The sequence below is a fragment of the Pelobates fuscus genome, chromosome 4 (assembly GCF_036172605.1).
Source record: "Pelobates fuscus isolate aPelFus1 chromosome 4, aPelFus1.pri, whole genome shotgun sequence".
NCBI lineage: Eukaryota > Metazoa > Chordata > Amphibia > Anura > Pelobatidae > Pelobates > Pelobates fuscus.
This window is the reverse complement of record NC_086320.1, coordinates 67,098,093-67,117,020: the sequence shown is the minus strand read 5'-3', so window position 1 is coordinate 67,117,020 and position 18,928 is coordinate 67,098,093. Positions and strand designations below refer to the sequence as shown.

Here is an 18,928-nt window from a genome sequence, read left to right as displayed (position 1 = left end):
AGAAATTCTAGATTAAACAGACTGTTCAATATAGGAAGTTAAAACATTAGATCTCTCTTAATAGGAATTGTTTAGGAAAGCTGTGTAAGTCACATGCAGGGAGACTAGGTGTGTATAAAAAGAGTAATTTGACTCCTAAATGGCAGAAAATTGAGAAGTGAGATAGCAGGGCTATGATCTATACACCAAACTGTTTCATAAAGCCAAAGTTCTTTTGGTGACTTCAGTGTCCAAGATCTAAGATATTTAAAGGCTAATCCCCAATTTCCCACTCTTCTTCTCTTTATTGCAATTCCCACCCATTCTTTGATCCTAATTTCTTGATTACAATCAACTGCTGATGTTTCAAGCATGGAACCATTCTAAGTAAAGCAGTTCCAATTCAGATCTTTGAACAGGAGATTCTAACGGGGAGGAAATAATCATGAATAGCACCCACAGAGACCAGTCAGAGAGTTTGCTGAAAAAGTGAGACCAAACAACTTATGGCAATCTGGATACTCAACTTGGGCATCTACTATAAAATGTGTTATAAGCTTGATGGCCCTGACCACTTTCCATGATTCGCATGCTGGTTTCCGTTTTTGTTAACAGAGGGCAGACTAGATAAGTGATCCTTAGTGATTATTACTAGGTATTTTCTGCTATACCTTCATCTACAATAACCAGAAACCAAAGACATGCACTGATTTAAAAAATGAACCACATGTTTACAGACTAAGCCTTTTTTCCACTATATTTTTAAAGTTGTAACATTAAATAAATGTCTGATTCTGTTTTACAGCTATGCAATAATCATGTGGGAAGTACTGACAAGAAAACAGCCATATGAAGGTAAAAAGCTCCTCTCAGAATATTGGAATTCAACTTTATATTCAATGACAAAAATACAATTCTTAAAGGGACACGATAGTCACCAGGACCACTAAAGCTTAATGTAGTGATTCTGGTGTTTATAGCATGTCCCTGCAGATAAAAGGCAGTGCTTTCATTGCTTCCTAGTGTCACCTCTAGTGACTGTCACTCAGATGGTCACTACAGGTCACTCTGCATTGAGGTGCTGAATGTTCCCAATAGAGATGCATTCATTCTATGAGGAGCTGCTGATTGGTGCAGTGTTTTGTAGCCAATTTTATGGGAAAACATTGGATTGGCTGAGATCATCTAGCTTGATGATCTCAGTAATGGAAGCAGGGACAGTTGAGGGGAGACCAGCACAGTGTGGGAAAAAAGGTGAGTAAAAACACCATTCCCTTGCGAATGTAAGGGGTCTGGTAACCTAAACACACAAATCATGACACACACACATCATGACAGCAAGACACATACCATGACAGACACACACAAACACATATACCATGACAGACACACACATATACCATGACAGACAGACACACACACACCATGACAGGCACACACGCATACCATGACACACAAACACACACACACTGACACAGACAGATAGACACACACATATACCAGCGAGCGAGGGAGCAGAGCAGGGACATCACAGCTCCCTCGCCACCCGCCTACTATTCGCGCAGCTAGCCACCCGCATCCACAACCCCCCAGCATGCTCCGCCTTCCTAATCCCCCAACTTGCCACCCTCCTCCACAATTCTGGCCTCCCAGCCTGTGTGTATGGTATATTGTTGGATAAACTTTCCAAATGATTTAAATATTTTGGGATAAACTATTCAAATTACTTTTTCAATACATTAAAATATCATATATATATATATATATATATATATATATATTTATACAATAAAAAATTTAGAATATTACAAAATGAAAACATTTTTTATATTAGATCATTTTAAAAGTTTATCTAAAAATGTTAAATCATTTGGATACTTTATCTAACAATATCAAATCGAGGCCATTGTTAGCAGTATGTTTAAACCTTTGTAAACACAAACTCCACTAATCTTTGGTCAATTATAATATAGTTTCAGTTGTAATTGAATATAGTTTAATTTTTGTTATGTCATTAAATAATTGTATTTTAAATTTTTTTTGACTGGTATAAAAATGGAAATAATGCTACTGCCACATTTAATGGCTTCCACACCTAAAACAAACTATGTATTCTAGTATAAATTTATATTAATGAATATTTTTTTTCTGTTTTCATTGCCAGGAGCCATAAACCCTATTCAAATAATGTACACTGTTTCCAACGGGAATCGTCCAGAGATTAGTGAAGATAGTTTGCCGGTTAATTTACCACACCGAGATGTATTTATTTCTTTAATGCACAGTGGATGGGCAAAGGATCCTGACGAAAGACCAGCATTTTTAAGTATGTTTTCGAGAAATATTTCATATATTCATATTTATATGTGTCAATGGTTGTGGCCTCTTTATACATAAAAAAAAAAAAAAACATGTTAACAAATAGCTAGGATGATAATTAAAAAATCTGATCATTATAGTATATAATAGTTCAGTAAAAAAAAACCTGGATCAAATTCCTGTTCTAGAGGAAGGATTAGAAGACAGGAGGTGAAGGAATGTTTGGAGTCCTGTTTCTTTTTATCAATTCAGTAGAAAAGGTCTGGACTTTTCTACTAAATTGATAAAAATGTAGGTCCTAGGGCAGCGCGGGCACTAGGAACATACAGACAGCGTTTATCGCAATTCTCTGTATGGTCTGTAAGTACTTGACACCAGGCTGACATACCTCCTTCAGTGGGAGGACACGCCCACTCCCTGGATGAGCCTGCCGATGGTAGGTAATGCACGTGGGTAATGCACGTTATGCCTATAGTTACCCACCACCAATCTTGATTATATACCTTCCAATGTTGGGAGGTATGCTCCTGCTATCACTAAATTAATTCTGCCTGGTAAGACACATTAATAGGTTACTCCAACCCTTTTTTTAAAACGTTTTTTTATTAAAAAGTTTATTTTATTTTTTTATGACCTATTGAGCATGAGTAGTGTGCCTTTCTCCATTTTTTTGTAAGTAGAAAAACCTGAAAAAGAAGAGAAAACCTATCAGTAATCCAGTGACTGGTAAGGTTCTTCCTTGTCCCGTCCAATGTCACTAGCCATCACTCACCACCATTTGTATTATCATTGGACTGATTTCAAACAATCCCTGTCAATGTAGGACAAGTGGGGAGGTGAGGGGACATGCTGTGCTCTCTGACAAGAGACAAACTTTTTGCACAGAAGTAACATTAGAAAGCCTTGAACAGAATTCCGAGCTTCATAAGTCATGTGTGCTAGGGGCAAAAATGCTGATTTCCCTCTACGTGCAGTGTTTCAAGCCAAAACAATGCAAATACAGATTATTTTCTCCATTACCACTTCTAAAATCAAAAATCATCATGGAGGCAGGAGTAACTCTTTTACTAATTTCCAAACCTTGACCAGCTAGGACCATCATGATATGATGGTTTTTATTTGATCACTTTTCATGAAGAAGCTTATATTTTTGTTTTGTTTTTAATCAGTTTTTTTATGATCAACTGTGTGAAAGATAGCAGCCAAAATAAAGGCTTTTAACACAATAAACATGTTTTATTTTATTTTGTGAATGTATTTATCCATTTATACTATGTGTAGTGTAATGGTTTAGAATTAATATTGACTTTTGGGGATTTATTTTTGCCATTTGATTTACACAAAATACCTCACACTATGAAGATGGTAAATATTTTTATTGTAACAGGACTGTTAAAACAAATAAAACAGACATTTATTGGTTGCTTAAATATTCACCTCCATTGCTGTGAAACCCCTCAACAGTATCTGTTGCAACTTCAGAAGTCACATAGTTGGTGGAATAGGATCCAGTTCTGTGGAATTTGTCCAATATTTTGCAAAGCCACATCATTTGTTACAAAAGATAATGAAGGCCGAGTAAGTATCTGAGTAGGTCTTGGATAGAGTTCTGGAGAAGAAGAAATCAGGATTGAGTTTAAAACAAAATCTCAAACTTTAAGTATCTTCGGAGCACTGTTAACTCCAATAATTAAAAAAAAAATCACACAACTATAAATCTGTTTGGAGAAAGTTATCTTCCAAAACTGAGTGACCAGTTAGGGCTTTAGTCAGAGGAGCAACCACAAGATCAATGGCAACAGTCCAAACACACTATGTCTCTCAAACACTCATCACCTGCTCAATTATCACACTCCTGGCCTATTAACCCCTCACACCTCTCTTGTAACTCTAATATACAACCTTATCTAATTCTGCATTACTGGAACTCCTATTCCCCTTCTATATAATATAAAATCTGTCATTCTTCTTATAAAATGTTCCCCCTCATATTCTTTATCTTCACCCTCACTTATTTCATTGCCAAAATATCTGTCATTCTGCATACCTGTTCCTGCTGACACAATTTTCATTGCTCCCACCCTCCTTCCCTCCCCTCTTTATTCATCCCATGCACTCCACTTGTACCTTTCCAACTTATCTCCACCATCTCCTTCTAAATCCTCAAAATATAAACACTCTCACAAAACCTTTAACCCCTTAAGGACACAACTTCTGGAATAAAAGGGAATCATGACGGAATATATCCGTCATCTGTCCTTAAGGGGTTAAATCCTGCTCCCATCTTCTCTTCTTTTCTATCCTTCTACTCCTAGCAGCTGGTGATGTTTCTCCAAACCCCAGTCCCACACTTGCAAACCCTTCATGTGCTAACAATCACTCCAATCTCATACCCATCTCACGCTACTCTTCCTTTAAATCCTCCTTCCACACTGCCCTCTGGAATGCACGCTCTGTTTGTAGTATTATTAAGTCCACAGCTGTGCATGGTCTCTTCATCTCTCGTTCCCTACAATTACTAGCATTAACTGAAACATGACTCTCTCCCTCTGACACTGCTACCCCTGCCTCTTTATCCTTTGGTGGTCTTCAATTTTCCCACAACCCAAGAAACTCTGAAAATAAAGGTGGTGGCGTAGGGTTTCTGCTCTCACCTCACTGATCCTTCAAACCTCTACCCACACCCCCTTGCCTCTCTTTCTCATCATTTGAGATTCATTCAATCTGCCTTTTTAAACCCATCTCTGCTAACGTTGCGGTTATCTATCGTCCCCCTGGTTCCCCACTTCTCTTCCTTGACCACTTTGCTGCCTGGCTTCCTTACTTCCTCTCATCTAACATTCCATCTGTAATTCTTGGAGACTTCAACATTCCCATTAACCTACCCTTGACCTCAGCAGCCTCAAAACTACTTTCTATTACCTCCTTCCTTGGGCTACCACAGTGGGCTAATTCCCCCACCCATGTAGCAGGCAATACTCTAGACCTTATTTTCACTCATGATTGTACAGTCTCTACCATCTGCAACACTCCATTTCCTCTCTCAGATCATCATTTACTCTCAATAGCCCCCTGCCCCAACAACCTCAACCTAACCCCCCTGAACTCAAAAGGAATCTGAATTCAATAAACCTCCAGCAGCTGTCAGCTGATATAAATTCCCAACTATTATCCATTCCTGCTCACTCATGTCCCTCACTGGCTATCTCCTCATATAACTCTACCCTCACCTCAGCCCTGGATGCTGCAACCCCTCTCCAAATACTCACCGTAAGGAGGACACGCCCCCAACCATGGCACACTAAATCAACACGCTACCTGCAAAGATGTTCTCGTTCTGCTGAACGCTGCTGGAGGAAGTCTCACACCGAGTCAGACATTCTACACTACAAATTCATATTGCGTTCATACAGCACAGCCCTTGCCCTTGCCAAACAGTCATACTTTTCTTCTCTTATTCATTCATGCTCCCACAATCCCAGGCGTCTCTTTGATACCTTTAACTCTCCTCTTTGCCCTGCTGTGGCCACCCCCCAAACTAACCTTACAGCTGATAGTCTTGCTTGCTACTTTAATGACAAGATTGCCCCTCACCTTTTCAACCTCCCATGGATCATGCCTTTCCAACCCTTCCGACCTTCTCTCAGGCTACTGAACAAGAGGTGGCTGCACTTATCCTTTCCTCTCGCTCCACCACTTGCCCGCTTGATCCTGTCCCGTCTCACCTTATTAGATCTCTCTAATCCCTCCTTAACACACATCTTCAACTGCTCTTTCTTCTGGCACTGTTCCTGCTGTCCTGAAACATGCTACTGTAGTACCCACAGGGACGTTTTAGCCATGAGGCAAACAAGGCATTTGCCTTGGGCGGCATTTTTCAGAGGGCGGCAAAAAAAGCCGCACCCAAATGCCCAGGGCATATGTCTTGTTAGCCTTGCGGCTAACAGACATGCTGGGCGGGCGGTGCTGGCGAAGGAGCACTTTCCCCTGAGCTGTCTGCTCAGCTCCCTCACGCACCGCCCGCAGAGTGAGGCTGGGAGCCGGAATATGACATAATATTCCGGCTCCCAGCCTCACTCTGCGGGCGGCGCGTGAGGGAGCTGAGCAGACAGCTCAGGGGAAAGTGCTACCTCGCCAGCGCCGCCCGCCCAGCAGCCCCAGGGAGAGGTAGAACCCCCCCCCCCCCCAGCCTAGGGCAGCACAAAACCTGGATACACCACTGAGTACCCATACTTAAAAAAACATGTCTCGGCCCATCCTCCCCCTCTAACTATCATCCTATATCCCTTCTCCCTTTTTCCTCAAAGCTTCTTGAAAGACTAGTCTTCACCCGTCTGGCCTGCTTCCTCAACTCCTACTCTCCTCGACCCTCTTCAGTCCGGCTTCCGCCCCCTCCACTCTACTGAGACTGCCCTTATCAAAGTCACTAATGACCTTATCACAGCTAAATCCAAAGGTCTCTACTCCATACTAATTCTTCTTGACCTCTCCACTGCTTTTGACACTGTTGATCATGTTCTCCTTCTCCAAACTCTTCAATCACTCGGTCTCTGTGACTCTGTCCTCTCATGGTTTTCCTCCTATCTCTCCCAACGCTCATTCAGCGTCTCCTTTTCTAATGATACCTCCACCGTTCGTCCTGTCATAGTTGGAGTCCCTCAAGGCTCTGTCCTTGGTCCCCTTCTATTTTCTCTGTACACTGCCTCTCTTGGCAAGTTTATTACCTCTTTTGGATTCAAATACCACCTGTACCCTGATGACACCCAGATATATCTCTCCTCCCCAGACCTCTCCCCTGATGCCTTGCAACGTGTCACCTCTTGCCTTTCTTCTATCTCTGATTGGATGTCCTCCCGCTTTCTGAAACTGAATCTTTCCAAAACAGAATTTCTTGTCTTTCCTCCTCCTAATATTAATCCTCCTCTCTCGCTTTCCCTTCAGATTGGTGGTACCCATATCAGCCCATCCTTACAAGCACGTTGTCTTGGTGTTACTTTTGATTCTGGCCTCACCTTTGAGCCTCACATCCGGTCTGTTGTCAAATCATGCCAATTCCACCTCAAAAACATTGCCCGCATCCGCCCCTTTCTTACACAAGATGCTACTAAAGAGCTTGTCCATGCTCTAGTAATCTCTCGCATGGACTATTGTAACTCTCTCTTAATTGGTCTTCCCAATAGCCGTATTGCCCCGCTACAGTCTGTAATGAATGCTGCCTCCAGACTGATTTTCCTGTCTAGTCGGTCCTCTCACACCTCACCCCTCTGTCAGTCCTTACACTGGCTTCCTGTATCCTATAGGGGTCAATTCAAAGTGCTAACCCATACCTATAAAGTACTGAATAATCTTAGCCCCTCTTATATCTCCTCACAGATCCATAGGTATGCCCCTTCTCGGTCCCTCCTCTCTGCCCGTGACCTTCTTCTGTCTCCTGCTCGTACCCGTACAGCCAACTCGCGCTTGCAGGACCTTTCGCGGGCAGCTCCCGTCCTATGGAATAGTCTGCCTACCACCATCAGACTCTCCCCTAGTCTTCAATCATTTAAGAAGTGCCTTAAAACTAATTTTCTTTAGGAAAGCCTATGGCCTCCCATACTAACCTCTACCTCACATACCTGCCTCTTGCTCTCTCCTAAAGGGCAGCACTCTACTCTCTCCTCCAGCTCTGCTCCACTCCCACCTAATTTGACTTCTATTCCCTGTCCTAAAGTGTTTTATACCCCACCTCCTATAGACTGTAAGCTCTTCAACCCTTCGTTTCTGTAAGTTTTCTTATAATTGTCCTATTTATAGTCAAATTCCCAATCTAATAATATTGTAAAGTGCTACGGAATCTGTTGGCGCTATATAAATCACAATAATAATAATAACTTGTGAAAAGATTATTTGTTCCGATGAAACCAAAATTTAACCTTTTGACCATGAACACTATTTATCCATACAGTAAAATATGGTTATCTGCCGTCACATTCTATGTTTCTATACAGTAAAGGAGGAGACCATATTTTAAAGAAGAAAAACTACCACAACAAGAGGTCATAGTCTTAAATTAGAGGGGCAAAGGTTTAAAACTAATATTAGGAAGTATTACTTTACTGAGAGGGTAGTGGATGCATGGAATAGCCTTCTAGATGAAGTGGTAGAGGTTAACACAGTAAAGGAGTTTACTAGCTATCAAATAAGGCCAGGGACTAATGAAAGTATTTCGAAAATTGGGCAGACTAGATGGGCCGAAAGGTTCTTATCTGCCGTCACATTCTATGTTTCTATGTGATGGTAGCACGGACCGGGGAGACTGGGAGGGGGGTGGTGCAATACTGAGGCCTGTTTATTTTTTTTATTTTTCCTTGTTTCACAATAGAAAACAAATATTTTACACTTTCAACATTTGTGAAAAGTGTATAAAATAAATGGTAAAAATCACAATAAAATCTATTTCTTATCCACATTTTAACACCATAAAATGTGAACAATGTCCAAGGGTTGAATTCACAACACAGTATTTGCAAAATTATAACTTTAGCACATTGATATCTATTTGATAACTTACTCTTAGAGATAGTAGATAGTAGAGAAGTAGAAAAAAGTAACTATTAGGGGTGTCCATTATTAATGAGATTTATTGGCATGTTTCCTATAGTATCCAGTCCCGGAGATAAACTCAGAGTGATTTTCAGTGATGTGTTTTTTAAAATAAAATGTATTATCCTTTACTAACTGTTTCCGTAAAATCATACCCTTTCTGAAAATGACATTTAACATGTTTTTTGTGCTTTACATTAGAATGTTTGTTGGACCTTGAGCCAATCATTGGAACATATGACGAGATCTCCATACTGGAAGCAATACTTATGATAAAGAAAGTAAGTTAGTTGTTTCCAAGAATTTCACAAGAACTGTCTAAAACACATGTTTACTCATTGGTGGTTTTGTGGTAAGCAGTTTGTACCCCAAACACTGTAATCCTGTGAAATCCAACGTAACAAGCTGGAAATTCATTACTTTTTAATTGTTTATGTGTGCTTTAATAAACAGTGAGCATTGCTATTAAAGTATATCTGTCGCTTTGTTTATAGTATCAATATAATCAATTCTACTTGTGGCTTTACATCTGAGTTTTCAGTTACTAATTGTTTTAATGGTATTTGATTTCCAAGATAAAGGAACACAATAGGGTCAGGAATAGAAACTTATATTCCTGACCTTATAGTGTTAAAACCACCATCTGGCCCCCCTGCCCCGACCTCTTGCCCCCTGTAAAATCTTACCTTTATTCAAGTCTGCCGGCGTTGGCTCTGCCCCAGATCCGCCTCCTTGGCTGACATCATCAGAAGTGATGATCTCAACTAATCACAATGTTTTTCCATAAGAAAACATTGGATGGGCTAGGATGTCAAGCCTATATGTCTGAGCCTAGGCTGACATTGTGTAGGGGAGCTTTCAAGATCATCTGGCAACTGTTTATGCTATAAGCTGTGCTGATATGGGCCAGCTAGACATATAAAGTATAAGGAAACATGAAACTTCGGGTCGCAAGTTATAGGCCAGGAGTAGGGGGAGTTATCCCCTGTAGTTGCAAAGGTATAACTAGGGACTCACATATGTCGCTATAATCAAGATATCTGCATTTATGAGCAAATCAAATTAAATTAATAACAAACTTATTTACAACTGAAATAAAAGAGAAGGATATTGCTCAGGTGTGGAGAGTGGTCGATGGATATTTGGTTGCGCATGAGTTGGTAGGTGGGTTAGACCCGTGGGTTAGAGTACAGGGGTCACTGAGAGTCAATGTCCGCTTATGGATTAGGCATTACTCAGCTATGGTAGTATAATTCTCTCCGGGTGTCAGTTCGTGCAGGATGCTTGATCAAGTGTGTGGGCCCAGTTCCCGGATGGCTAGGTTGTGTGGCGGTTGGAGCGTGGGTTTTCTGGAGAATGCGGGAGAGTTGTGAGAGAGGAGAGGCCTCTCCCCAGCCCCGGGCCTCATGTTGGGTCTGCTTCTGCGTGCCACAGACTTGTAACGAGTATATACCCCTACACGCAGGATCCAGCCTAACAGAAGACAGCACAGAGGAGAGATACGTCTACCGGACCTTAGAGTGGCCGGACTCGACGTAATAGGAGAAGTACAGAGTCAGGAACAATCCGAGGTCAAGGGCACAAAGAGACAGCGTAAACGAGAACTAGCCGGGGTCTGGTACACAGGAATCAGCAAGCCGGCAAACAGTAAAGACAAGGATTAAGCGAAAACGAAGTCAGAATACAAAGCCGGAGAAACACAACTGAACACAACAAGCACTAAAGGGAACTGTAGCAGAAACCACGATAGGGCAAGGAACTAAGGGAAAAGGGTGAGTATAAGTAGCCTTCAAACTAATGTGATTGGCTCCTGTCACTTCCACACCCCCAACAGGTAAGTGTATGGGGTGATTGGCATGACAGGAGCCAATGGGAGCCTTTTTGCAATTTAGGCTCCCACTGTCTGTTTAAGAGCGGGCCCGAGACTCGCGGCGCGCTCTTAGCTGTAGGCGGGACACGTGACCGCATCTCGCGGTCACTGCCCGTCTTCCTGTTAGGAGAGTCGGATGAGCCGCGCGCGGCTCGTGCAGCCGCAGGACCGCGCGCGGCTTGAAGAGAGGACCGCGGCCGGCCCCCGGATAAGGTAAGTAACGCTACAAGACTTGGGTAAACATTTGAGCCGGGTCTTTCCCTGCATGGGCGCGTGGAAGGTCCTGGTGTTTCGCTGCCACCAGCGGCGGACGGGCTTCCGGCGAGGTGGCTGAAGCTTTGGAGGGTACCTCCTTGTGACCTTCTGCCCGGGTGGGCAGGCAGTGGTCATAGCAGGCTTTGGGGGGGCATGCTTTACCCGGGATCGGCCCGCTCCTTCTCCTTTTACCAAACTCCTGTGTTTCCGCACCATGGGCAGGGGAAGCCTTGGTGAGGTGCCTCTCTAGTTGGTCCCAGAGGTGCTGGAAAATCAGGTCCAGACTTGTTGTTTGGGGCCCAGCACGCTCGGAGCTCCAGCCAGAGTGGGCAGCTGCAGTCCATGCAGCTGTGTGTGCCGGATTGGTGGGGTCCAGGATAACCTTCACCGGTCCATAGGGGGGGAACGGTGGCTCAAGCTTTGCCTTGCAGTGTGTTGAGGCGGCGGGAGATCGTCATGCGTGTAGGCCTCAATGGCTGGGTGATCGGGACTGGAGCATATAACCTCAGGAGTGGTGTCATCGTGTAGGTCCCGGTGTCCCAGATCATGTAGTAGCCAAAAGAAGTTGGGTCACAGCTTCTGCTCAGCGGGAATCGGTACTTTGTGCGGTAAGATGCAGGAGCAGTAGTAACGTGCGTCTGCCCTGCTCTGTAGTCAGACCCTGCCCCCCTTTCTTATACTTTTATATACTGTAGTATTCATTTCTTTTTAGATGTCCGTTGCATGTTAGACTACTCATGTACTCATGTATGTCTGTGAGTATATATGTATAGTATTTATATATGCAATATGTGTAAATATACACCAAATGACCACTTTGTTAGGTAAACATATATACCTGCTAGTTAATACACAATAGCTAAACTGGCCAATCATGTGACAAGACTAAATAACATCAGAATGTGATCTAAGCAACTCTTACAATGATGTGATTGAATGATTGCTGGTTAGAGATAATGTAGTTTTGTGTAAACCAGAAACTGCTGATCAGTCTAGAGACAATGGTGTAAAAACTAATCCCATCCAAAGGGCAGCAGCTCCTTGGGAGAGATTACCTTGTCAATGAAAACGGCCTGGTTCAAGCTGAAAAAAAGGTTCAGAGTAACTGCATACAATACAACTATGCAGAACAGCATCCCCTGAATGTACAACATGTGGAACCTTAAAATGGATGATCTACAGCAGTAGAAGACAACAGCCAGTTTCACTTCTGTCATGTAAGAATAAGAACTTAAATTACAGTGGGCACCGGCATATAAAAACTGGACTGTATAAGAGTGGAAAGATATCACACGGTCTAACAAATCTTGATTACTGCTCTGCCATGCATTGCATCTGCCTCTGCCATTTAGTGTCAACAACATGTATCCATCCAGTGTTGTGTTAACACTTCAGACTGGTAGTATAAAGGTGCCAAACTATTTTTTGGCCACACAGAATAATGTTCATCCCTTTATAGCCACAGTCTACTCATCTTCTATTGATCTACTTCCAGTAGGATAGCTAAAGGTTGTTTCCATCAACATCCTGAATCCGTGCCTCAATGTTTCAGGTCTGTTTCTTGGAATAAGAGAGGGCTCTACTGCATTAGAATGGTGTCTAATAAAGTGGCTACTGATTGTGTGTTTAAAAATTATTTTTTTTAATATATTTTATTATATAATTTTACTTTTATAATCCATCTTAGAAAATATATTGTATTTTAAAAACATATTGTGTAGCATTCCAATGAATAAGTGCAAACACAATTTACACTATTTAAGAAGAACATGCCAATCCCTGTACTTTATATATAAAGAGGTAGATTGTGTAATATACATATATGTCATTTAATTCAACTTCCATGTTTCCATGTTGTACCTAGTGTAAAATATGTTACATGTTTAGAATTGCCAATAACTTGTATGTATTCCTGTTCTGTAGGCCAGAATTACTTCCAACAACAGTAGACCATCAAGTCCATCTGCATCAGAGATGTACAATGCAACACCAGAGAAAAGCATTCATTCATCTAATGAGGATGTACACAGAGGAGAAAATGTGGGTGTCCAGTGAAAACATGTGTCATTTGTTTTAAAGTAATTGTATCATAAAGTAAGACATTGCATAATGTCTATCTTTTACAAAGGGCTGCCATGAGACGGAACTAAAGAATTTCAAAGTGAACCTGTCAATCTAGGTTCATGTTAAATTTAAAAAATTTTATTTTATTTTTAAATATATAATTTATTATACTGATAAATTATGGGGCGGGGCCTGACCAACATGGCCGACAGACGTGCATGTGGTGAGCTCCTCTCACAAAGCACTCCAAGTCAAGCTAAAACTAAGCTAATTCCCACAGAAAGGCAACAAAAGAGATGGTATACAGTACCTACACGACGGGGAAAGTTCACTGGTGACTCTGGAGACTCACCCGCCGACCTGACGCCAAAAGACACCTCTGAGGCCTACACACGTGGCGGAACCCATGGGGGGAGGAAACGGCCGATCCTCCAACCTGGGGCCGCAGTCCTACAGCAAGCATCCCGTTTCCCCCACCCCCCCCCCCCCCCAGGGCCGGAGGCTGTCATCCCGGCCCATGCTAGAGGAAAAACAGCAAAGCACACTTTACTGAGCGACATCCCGCTCCCAAGCCGCAGCCATCATGGGGGACGGAGCAGGGGACGGCGAGTAAACCACATGGGAAAGCAGGTTCAACGCCAGATTTGAAGCGGTATATGCAGCGTTCTGGCGCCGGCTAGAGACCCGTGCGGAGCAGACGCAACTGTCAACCACCCCTACCTCGCAGCTCCAGACGGCAAACAATTCGAAGACCAGACCCACCGAGTCGGCGGGCCCAGCTACGCGCCCAGACGGCACTGTGGTCTGCACCGCATACTCTTCTTCTGAGCTGGGCATTCACTTGGAGATACCCCTCCAGCGCCAGCCGTACACCCGGGGAGGCATCCGCAATCCGGAGAAATCCCGGGCCCATGACCCTCAGAAAGGGACCGACGGCAGGAAAGCGCGAGTGCCTCTTAAAGCCTCAGGCCGAAGACAGACGGCACGCGGACACCGCGGATCCAGGAAACAACCAGCACACAGGTCAGCCAAACGATCCCCTGCACTAGAGGACATGCCCAACAAAGCGCCGCTGACCCTTGCACACTCACGGGACAGACGGGGTCTGCCTTCGAGACCCGAACCTACGTTCCCATGCCACACAGGCCTACTCGGTAGCTATCTCCTCTTCAGAGCACAGTGGTCGCCACACAGGATAGGGATAGGATAAAGGCGCTGCCCTGGGATATGCCCTGACATCTTAAGTACCCACTGACTTCCTTCTACAGACTCCTGTGTTCGATCTGCTCCCAAGTCTATGTGCTTCTGTTTTGTTTGCAGTATTAGAACCAAAGACATTGGGGGATTATACGAACCCTCTTTGCTGGACTCCCAACCGCGGACATGCTTAACACGTGGCCCACGGGTAACTACTAGCAGCTCTCAGCTATTCTGTATGACCTACCCGGGTATAACGACTTGCCTCCAACTGATGCCTCCATAGCAGCCTACGTTTGTTCCATCATTTATGTTGTTGCCTTGAGCTGCATGTCTGGGACTTGGCCTACTGCATAATTGCCACTAAGCATGTTGACCATTTTGTATTGAGTTCACTTAATTTGAATGTTTGCTAGCTTACTGTACTGGGAATACTAGTATTAGCCAACACACAGTCATGCGAAACTTATGCTGGCTCCCCAAACGCCCGCATGGGCTGTCATACCATTACATCTTCACTTAAAAATGCGTGCAGTAACTAAAACACCCCAGCAGGGCATCGGCTGATCCCGGCACAGAGCGACCGACCCAAACAACTACAACTCGCAAGGACTGCACCGCTTTGTTATATTTACTTTAGTCTCAACGCATTTTGTTTCGCAAAGTTTTTCATAAATTGATTAGTTCTAACAAGCGCATCCAAACCTCCTAAACCCAGCACACTATTAACCCTAACAACCCAGCCTCTCAACTAGCGGGCTACTCTAAGCAATTAAGCACCGTAACTGCACAGCATGAAACCCGCTGCCCCTAGCATACCCTGTAAGTGTGCTCTCTCAGTAATTACTTCACGCTTTAGCCTATAATATCAAACATGTTATTAGTTAACAGGTACCAACTGTTAACATAAATTGTATAGCCTGGCTGTCTCATTGCATGGTTGTTATAACTAACTAAACACATATGTGGTTACTTGTCACCAGCTAAAAACCCCTGGTACCCCCACACACCCAGCCTGTTTAACATAAGACGCTATCTTGTAATACAATACTGTTACACATTTATACTAGAATACTTAATTGAATCTCATCAGTTATACTAAGCCTGTTTTTTAAAAAAAAAAATGTGCACCTACTCATGCCACTGTTTAATCTGTCTGATTCTATGTACACTGTTGTAGCGTTTGACCCTATTATGTACCCACCTGCACAGTAAAAATACTGATAAATTATAGATTTTGTTTTGTGGTTTTGGGAACTGTTCTAATCATACCCACCAGATGCCCCTCGCTCAAGCACCACCCATCCTGAGTATGCTTGGGTGTAACAGTATTGAAACCCCCACCCTCCATTGCTGCTGTCTATCTTGTGCGACTCGGCCCGATTGTGGACATTTTCTGAAGCAGGGCATGTCTCCACAATGACAGACATGATGGCATCACCTCCTGCAAAGTGATCTATATTCCCACAGCAAGAGTGAGGAAGGCCTGTTGGGGAGTAGGACAGCGACAAGTTGATATAGAACCATCTTCGGAGGGTTCTCCTGCTATCCTTACCACTCAGTCCTTGGTATTAGACCGCTGTGCAGCTGGCATACAAGTGCAATCAGCAGTACTGATTGACAGATGGGGAAGGTCCAACATTTTAAAGTACTTTACATTAAAATCTGTACATTTCCTAGCATTTGTACATTTGCTGGCATTTCTACTAGCACAATGTATAAATGGCATTTAATAAATGAACTTAACTTGTGTGTGCCATAACAGGTACACTTTAATATCCTGCAGATGTTTTTTTTTTTTTCTTAGCCCAGTGTACCTAACTTACTGAATGACCTATGCCATATGCTATGGTGTCTCAAGAGATGGCAAAGTCCCTCTTAAATGGACACAGTATACAGGGAATGACTTCACTACATAGATAATAAACAAAATAGTATAATTATTTGATCACTTTTGGAACTTGGGAAAGTTTTATTGTATCTGGGTGCTTTTTGTTATTGTACATATATCTTTTTGAGTATCGTTATTTTAGGCATATATCTCTATTGTGCTCTCTTATAGTGTTTATTTTTCACTACATAGATAATGCATTATAAAGTATGCAAAATTGATCAAAGAAAATATACTTCCCTTTGATTTTCCTAATACAGTTGCATATGCACTTGTAAATGCTACAGCAAGGAGATAGCTCCTAGACCAGGAGGAGGTTTCACCAATGGTGGAACATTTCATCCTGACCTTTACCTATGCTCATTATATCTCTTTTTTCTATTTTAGTTCATAATTTTGTTTGTAATTACTATACTCCCTTTAAAATTCTCTTGTTTCCTACTTTATTAATTGTTTGCATTTGATTTCTGTAACAGGAGACAGCTGCAAGTCCTCATTACAAAATTAATTCAATTTTCCCATATGGTATGTATATTAATATAATATATGTAGTATGTTATGTATGCGCACGTGTGTATATATACCGTATTTTTCCGACCTCATGTATAAGACAACCCCTATTTGTTTAGCCAAAAATTAGGAAATAAATATTTTAAACATCAAATAGAACAACATTGATATTTTAGGTGACTAATGAGGAGAACAACACACTTCTGATTATCATGCCTCCCCGGGGCTACAGTACTCTGTGAATGTAATGGCTCTATAGTGCATGCTGGGAGACTAGAGCTCCCACAATACAGCAGGTGGTGTGAGAGCATGCTGGGACATCACAGTAGTATTCCCTCTGATCCCTGATCCCCATTTCCTTCCCCATAAATATAAATCAGAAAGCAAGGCCTACCTGAGTTGGAGCATACCTTAATATGGCTGCTCCTTTTATGGTGTGGCATGTCTCTGGAGCTCCGCTCGTGGCAAGTGCTGCTGTCTGCTGTAGCTCCCATGCATATAGGGACCTCTTTCTCCTTGCCACAGCATTCAGAAGTGGATCGGCGGGAGGGAGGCCAGATATGTGTGTGGGCCGTGGCACACTGAAATGTGGCAAGCGCCATCTTGGCTTCTAGGCCCTATGCACAATTTATTTTTAACCCCTGCAGTGACATTCCGTGTATAAGATGACCCCCAATTTTAGACTAAGAAATTTAGTAAAACAACATAGTCTTATAGATGGAAAAATATGGTATATATAACATACATAATCTAGGAAATTTACTCAAGCCAGCTTCAAAGCTCGCAAAATGTAATTATTTCTAAAACCATCTGGTTTAAAAAGGGGAATTTGTTACTGTATATGACAACACATTGCATAAACCTTCCACAATGACAGTCTAACCTATTCTTGGCAGGGCCTACTAGAGCAACCTAATACCTGTTCTCATGAAATAAGCCCACGTACATAGGAAATCCATCCTCTGGGGGCTGCCTGCTTTGCATCGTTAAATAGTGCCCTGCAATTAGGTACCTGTGACGGTGAAGGGTGCAAGACCAATTGCGTTTTCCTGGACTCCTAAATATATGTGCATATTAAACCAGGAAGGCTGCACTCACATAAACATGAACACATTATAAGGGAAAGATGCTGGAGCCAATTTATACAGCGTGTACACGCACTTACTAAGCTTGGCAAAAATAATGTGTGTGTGTGTGTATGTGTATATATATATATATATATATATATATATATATATATATATATATATAAATGAATTCATTTTCTCACCCCTCCTGGGTGGTATGTTTATTCCTCATTCTCGGCTCCTCTACCAGAGGCCTGGGAGTTTGAGGGTTCTGCGCAGTATCTTAGCTGTTCATAGAACTGCACTCTTCTGGACAGCGATCTCAGATGTCCCACCTGGAATCTGTTGCAGCCACTCTCCCAACTTGGGAGTCACAGCCCCGAGTGCTCCTATCACAACTGGGACTACTACTGCTTTCACTTTCCACATCCTTTCTATTTCTTCTTTCAGTCCTTGGTATTTGTCCACCTTCTCATGTTCCTTCTTCCTGATGTTATAGTCACTGGGTACCACCACATCCACCACGACTGCAATCTTTCATTCCTTGTCCAATCCATATTATGTGCAGATGTTTTGGTACACAATCCCAGCAACTTGGTTGTGTCTCTCTGTGTATGCTGTCCTTGCTAACATCTTGCATCCGGCTATTAGGTGCTGAACTGTCTCAGAGGCCTCTTTGCACAGTCTGCACCTTGGGTCTTGCCAGCTTCTATTGATCTGATGCTGAGTGCCTGCTCCTGTGCTGCTAGAATTAGTGCCTCAGTGCTGTCTTTCAGTCCTGCCTTTTCCAACCACTGGTAGGATTTTGTCATGTGAGCCACATCCACTATCTGCCTGTGGTACACCCCATGGAGAGGTTTGTCTTGCCAAGGAACCTCCTATTTTTTGCATCGTCAACCTGTGGCGGTCTCAGGCATTCCCTTAACAGTTCATCTTTGGGAGCCATCTTTGTGATGTACTTGTGGATGCTCTGTGTTTCATCCATGACTGTGGCCTTGACACTCATCAGGCCCCGACCTCCTTCCTCCCGGCAGGTGTACAGTCTCTGGGTGCTGGATTTCGGGTGGAATCCTCCATTCAGAGTGACTAGTTTCCTGGTCTTGACATCCATGGTGACTAGTTCTTCTCTTGGCCAGGTTATTATTCCAGCTGGGTACCTGATGACCAGTAGGTCATATGTGTTGATGGCTTGGA

The 18,928-nt window shown here is 42.8% G+C and overlaps 1 protein-coding gene across 1 annotated transcript in view; it reads left to right on the top strand.

Moving 5' to 3' along the window:
• Positions 1-18,928, top strand: part of RIPK2 (receptor interacting serine/threonine kinase 2) — a 107,938-nt gene that overhangs the window by 58,259 nt on the left and 30,751 nt on the right. Inside the window, exons 5-9 of the mRNA XM_063451270.1 lie at positions 785-834; positions 2,144-2,305; positions 9,082-9,161; positions 12,929-13,045; positions 16,634-16,682. Of these exons, the coding sequence (XP_063307340.1) occupies positions 785-834; positions 2,144-2,305; positions 9,082-9,161; positions 12,929-13,045; positions 16,634-16,682 (458 nt within the window). The remainder of the gene's footprint in view (positions 1-784; positions 835-2,143; positions 2,306-9,081; positions 9,162-12,928; positions 13,046-16,633; positions 16,683-18,928) is intronic.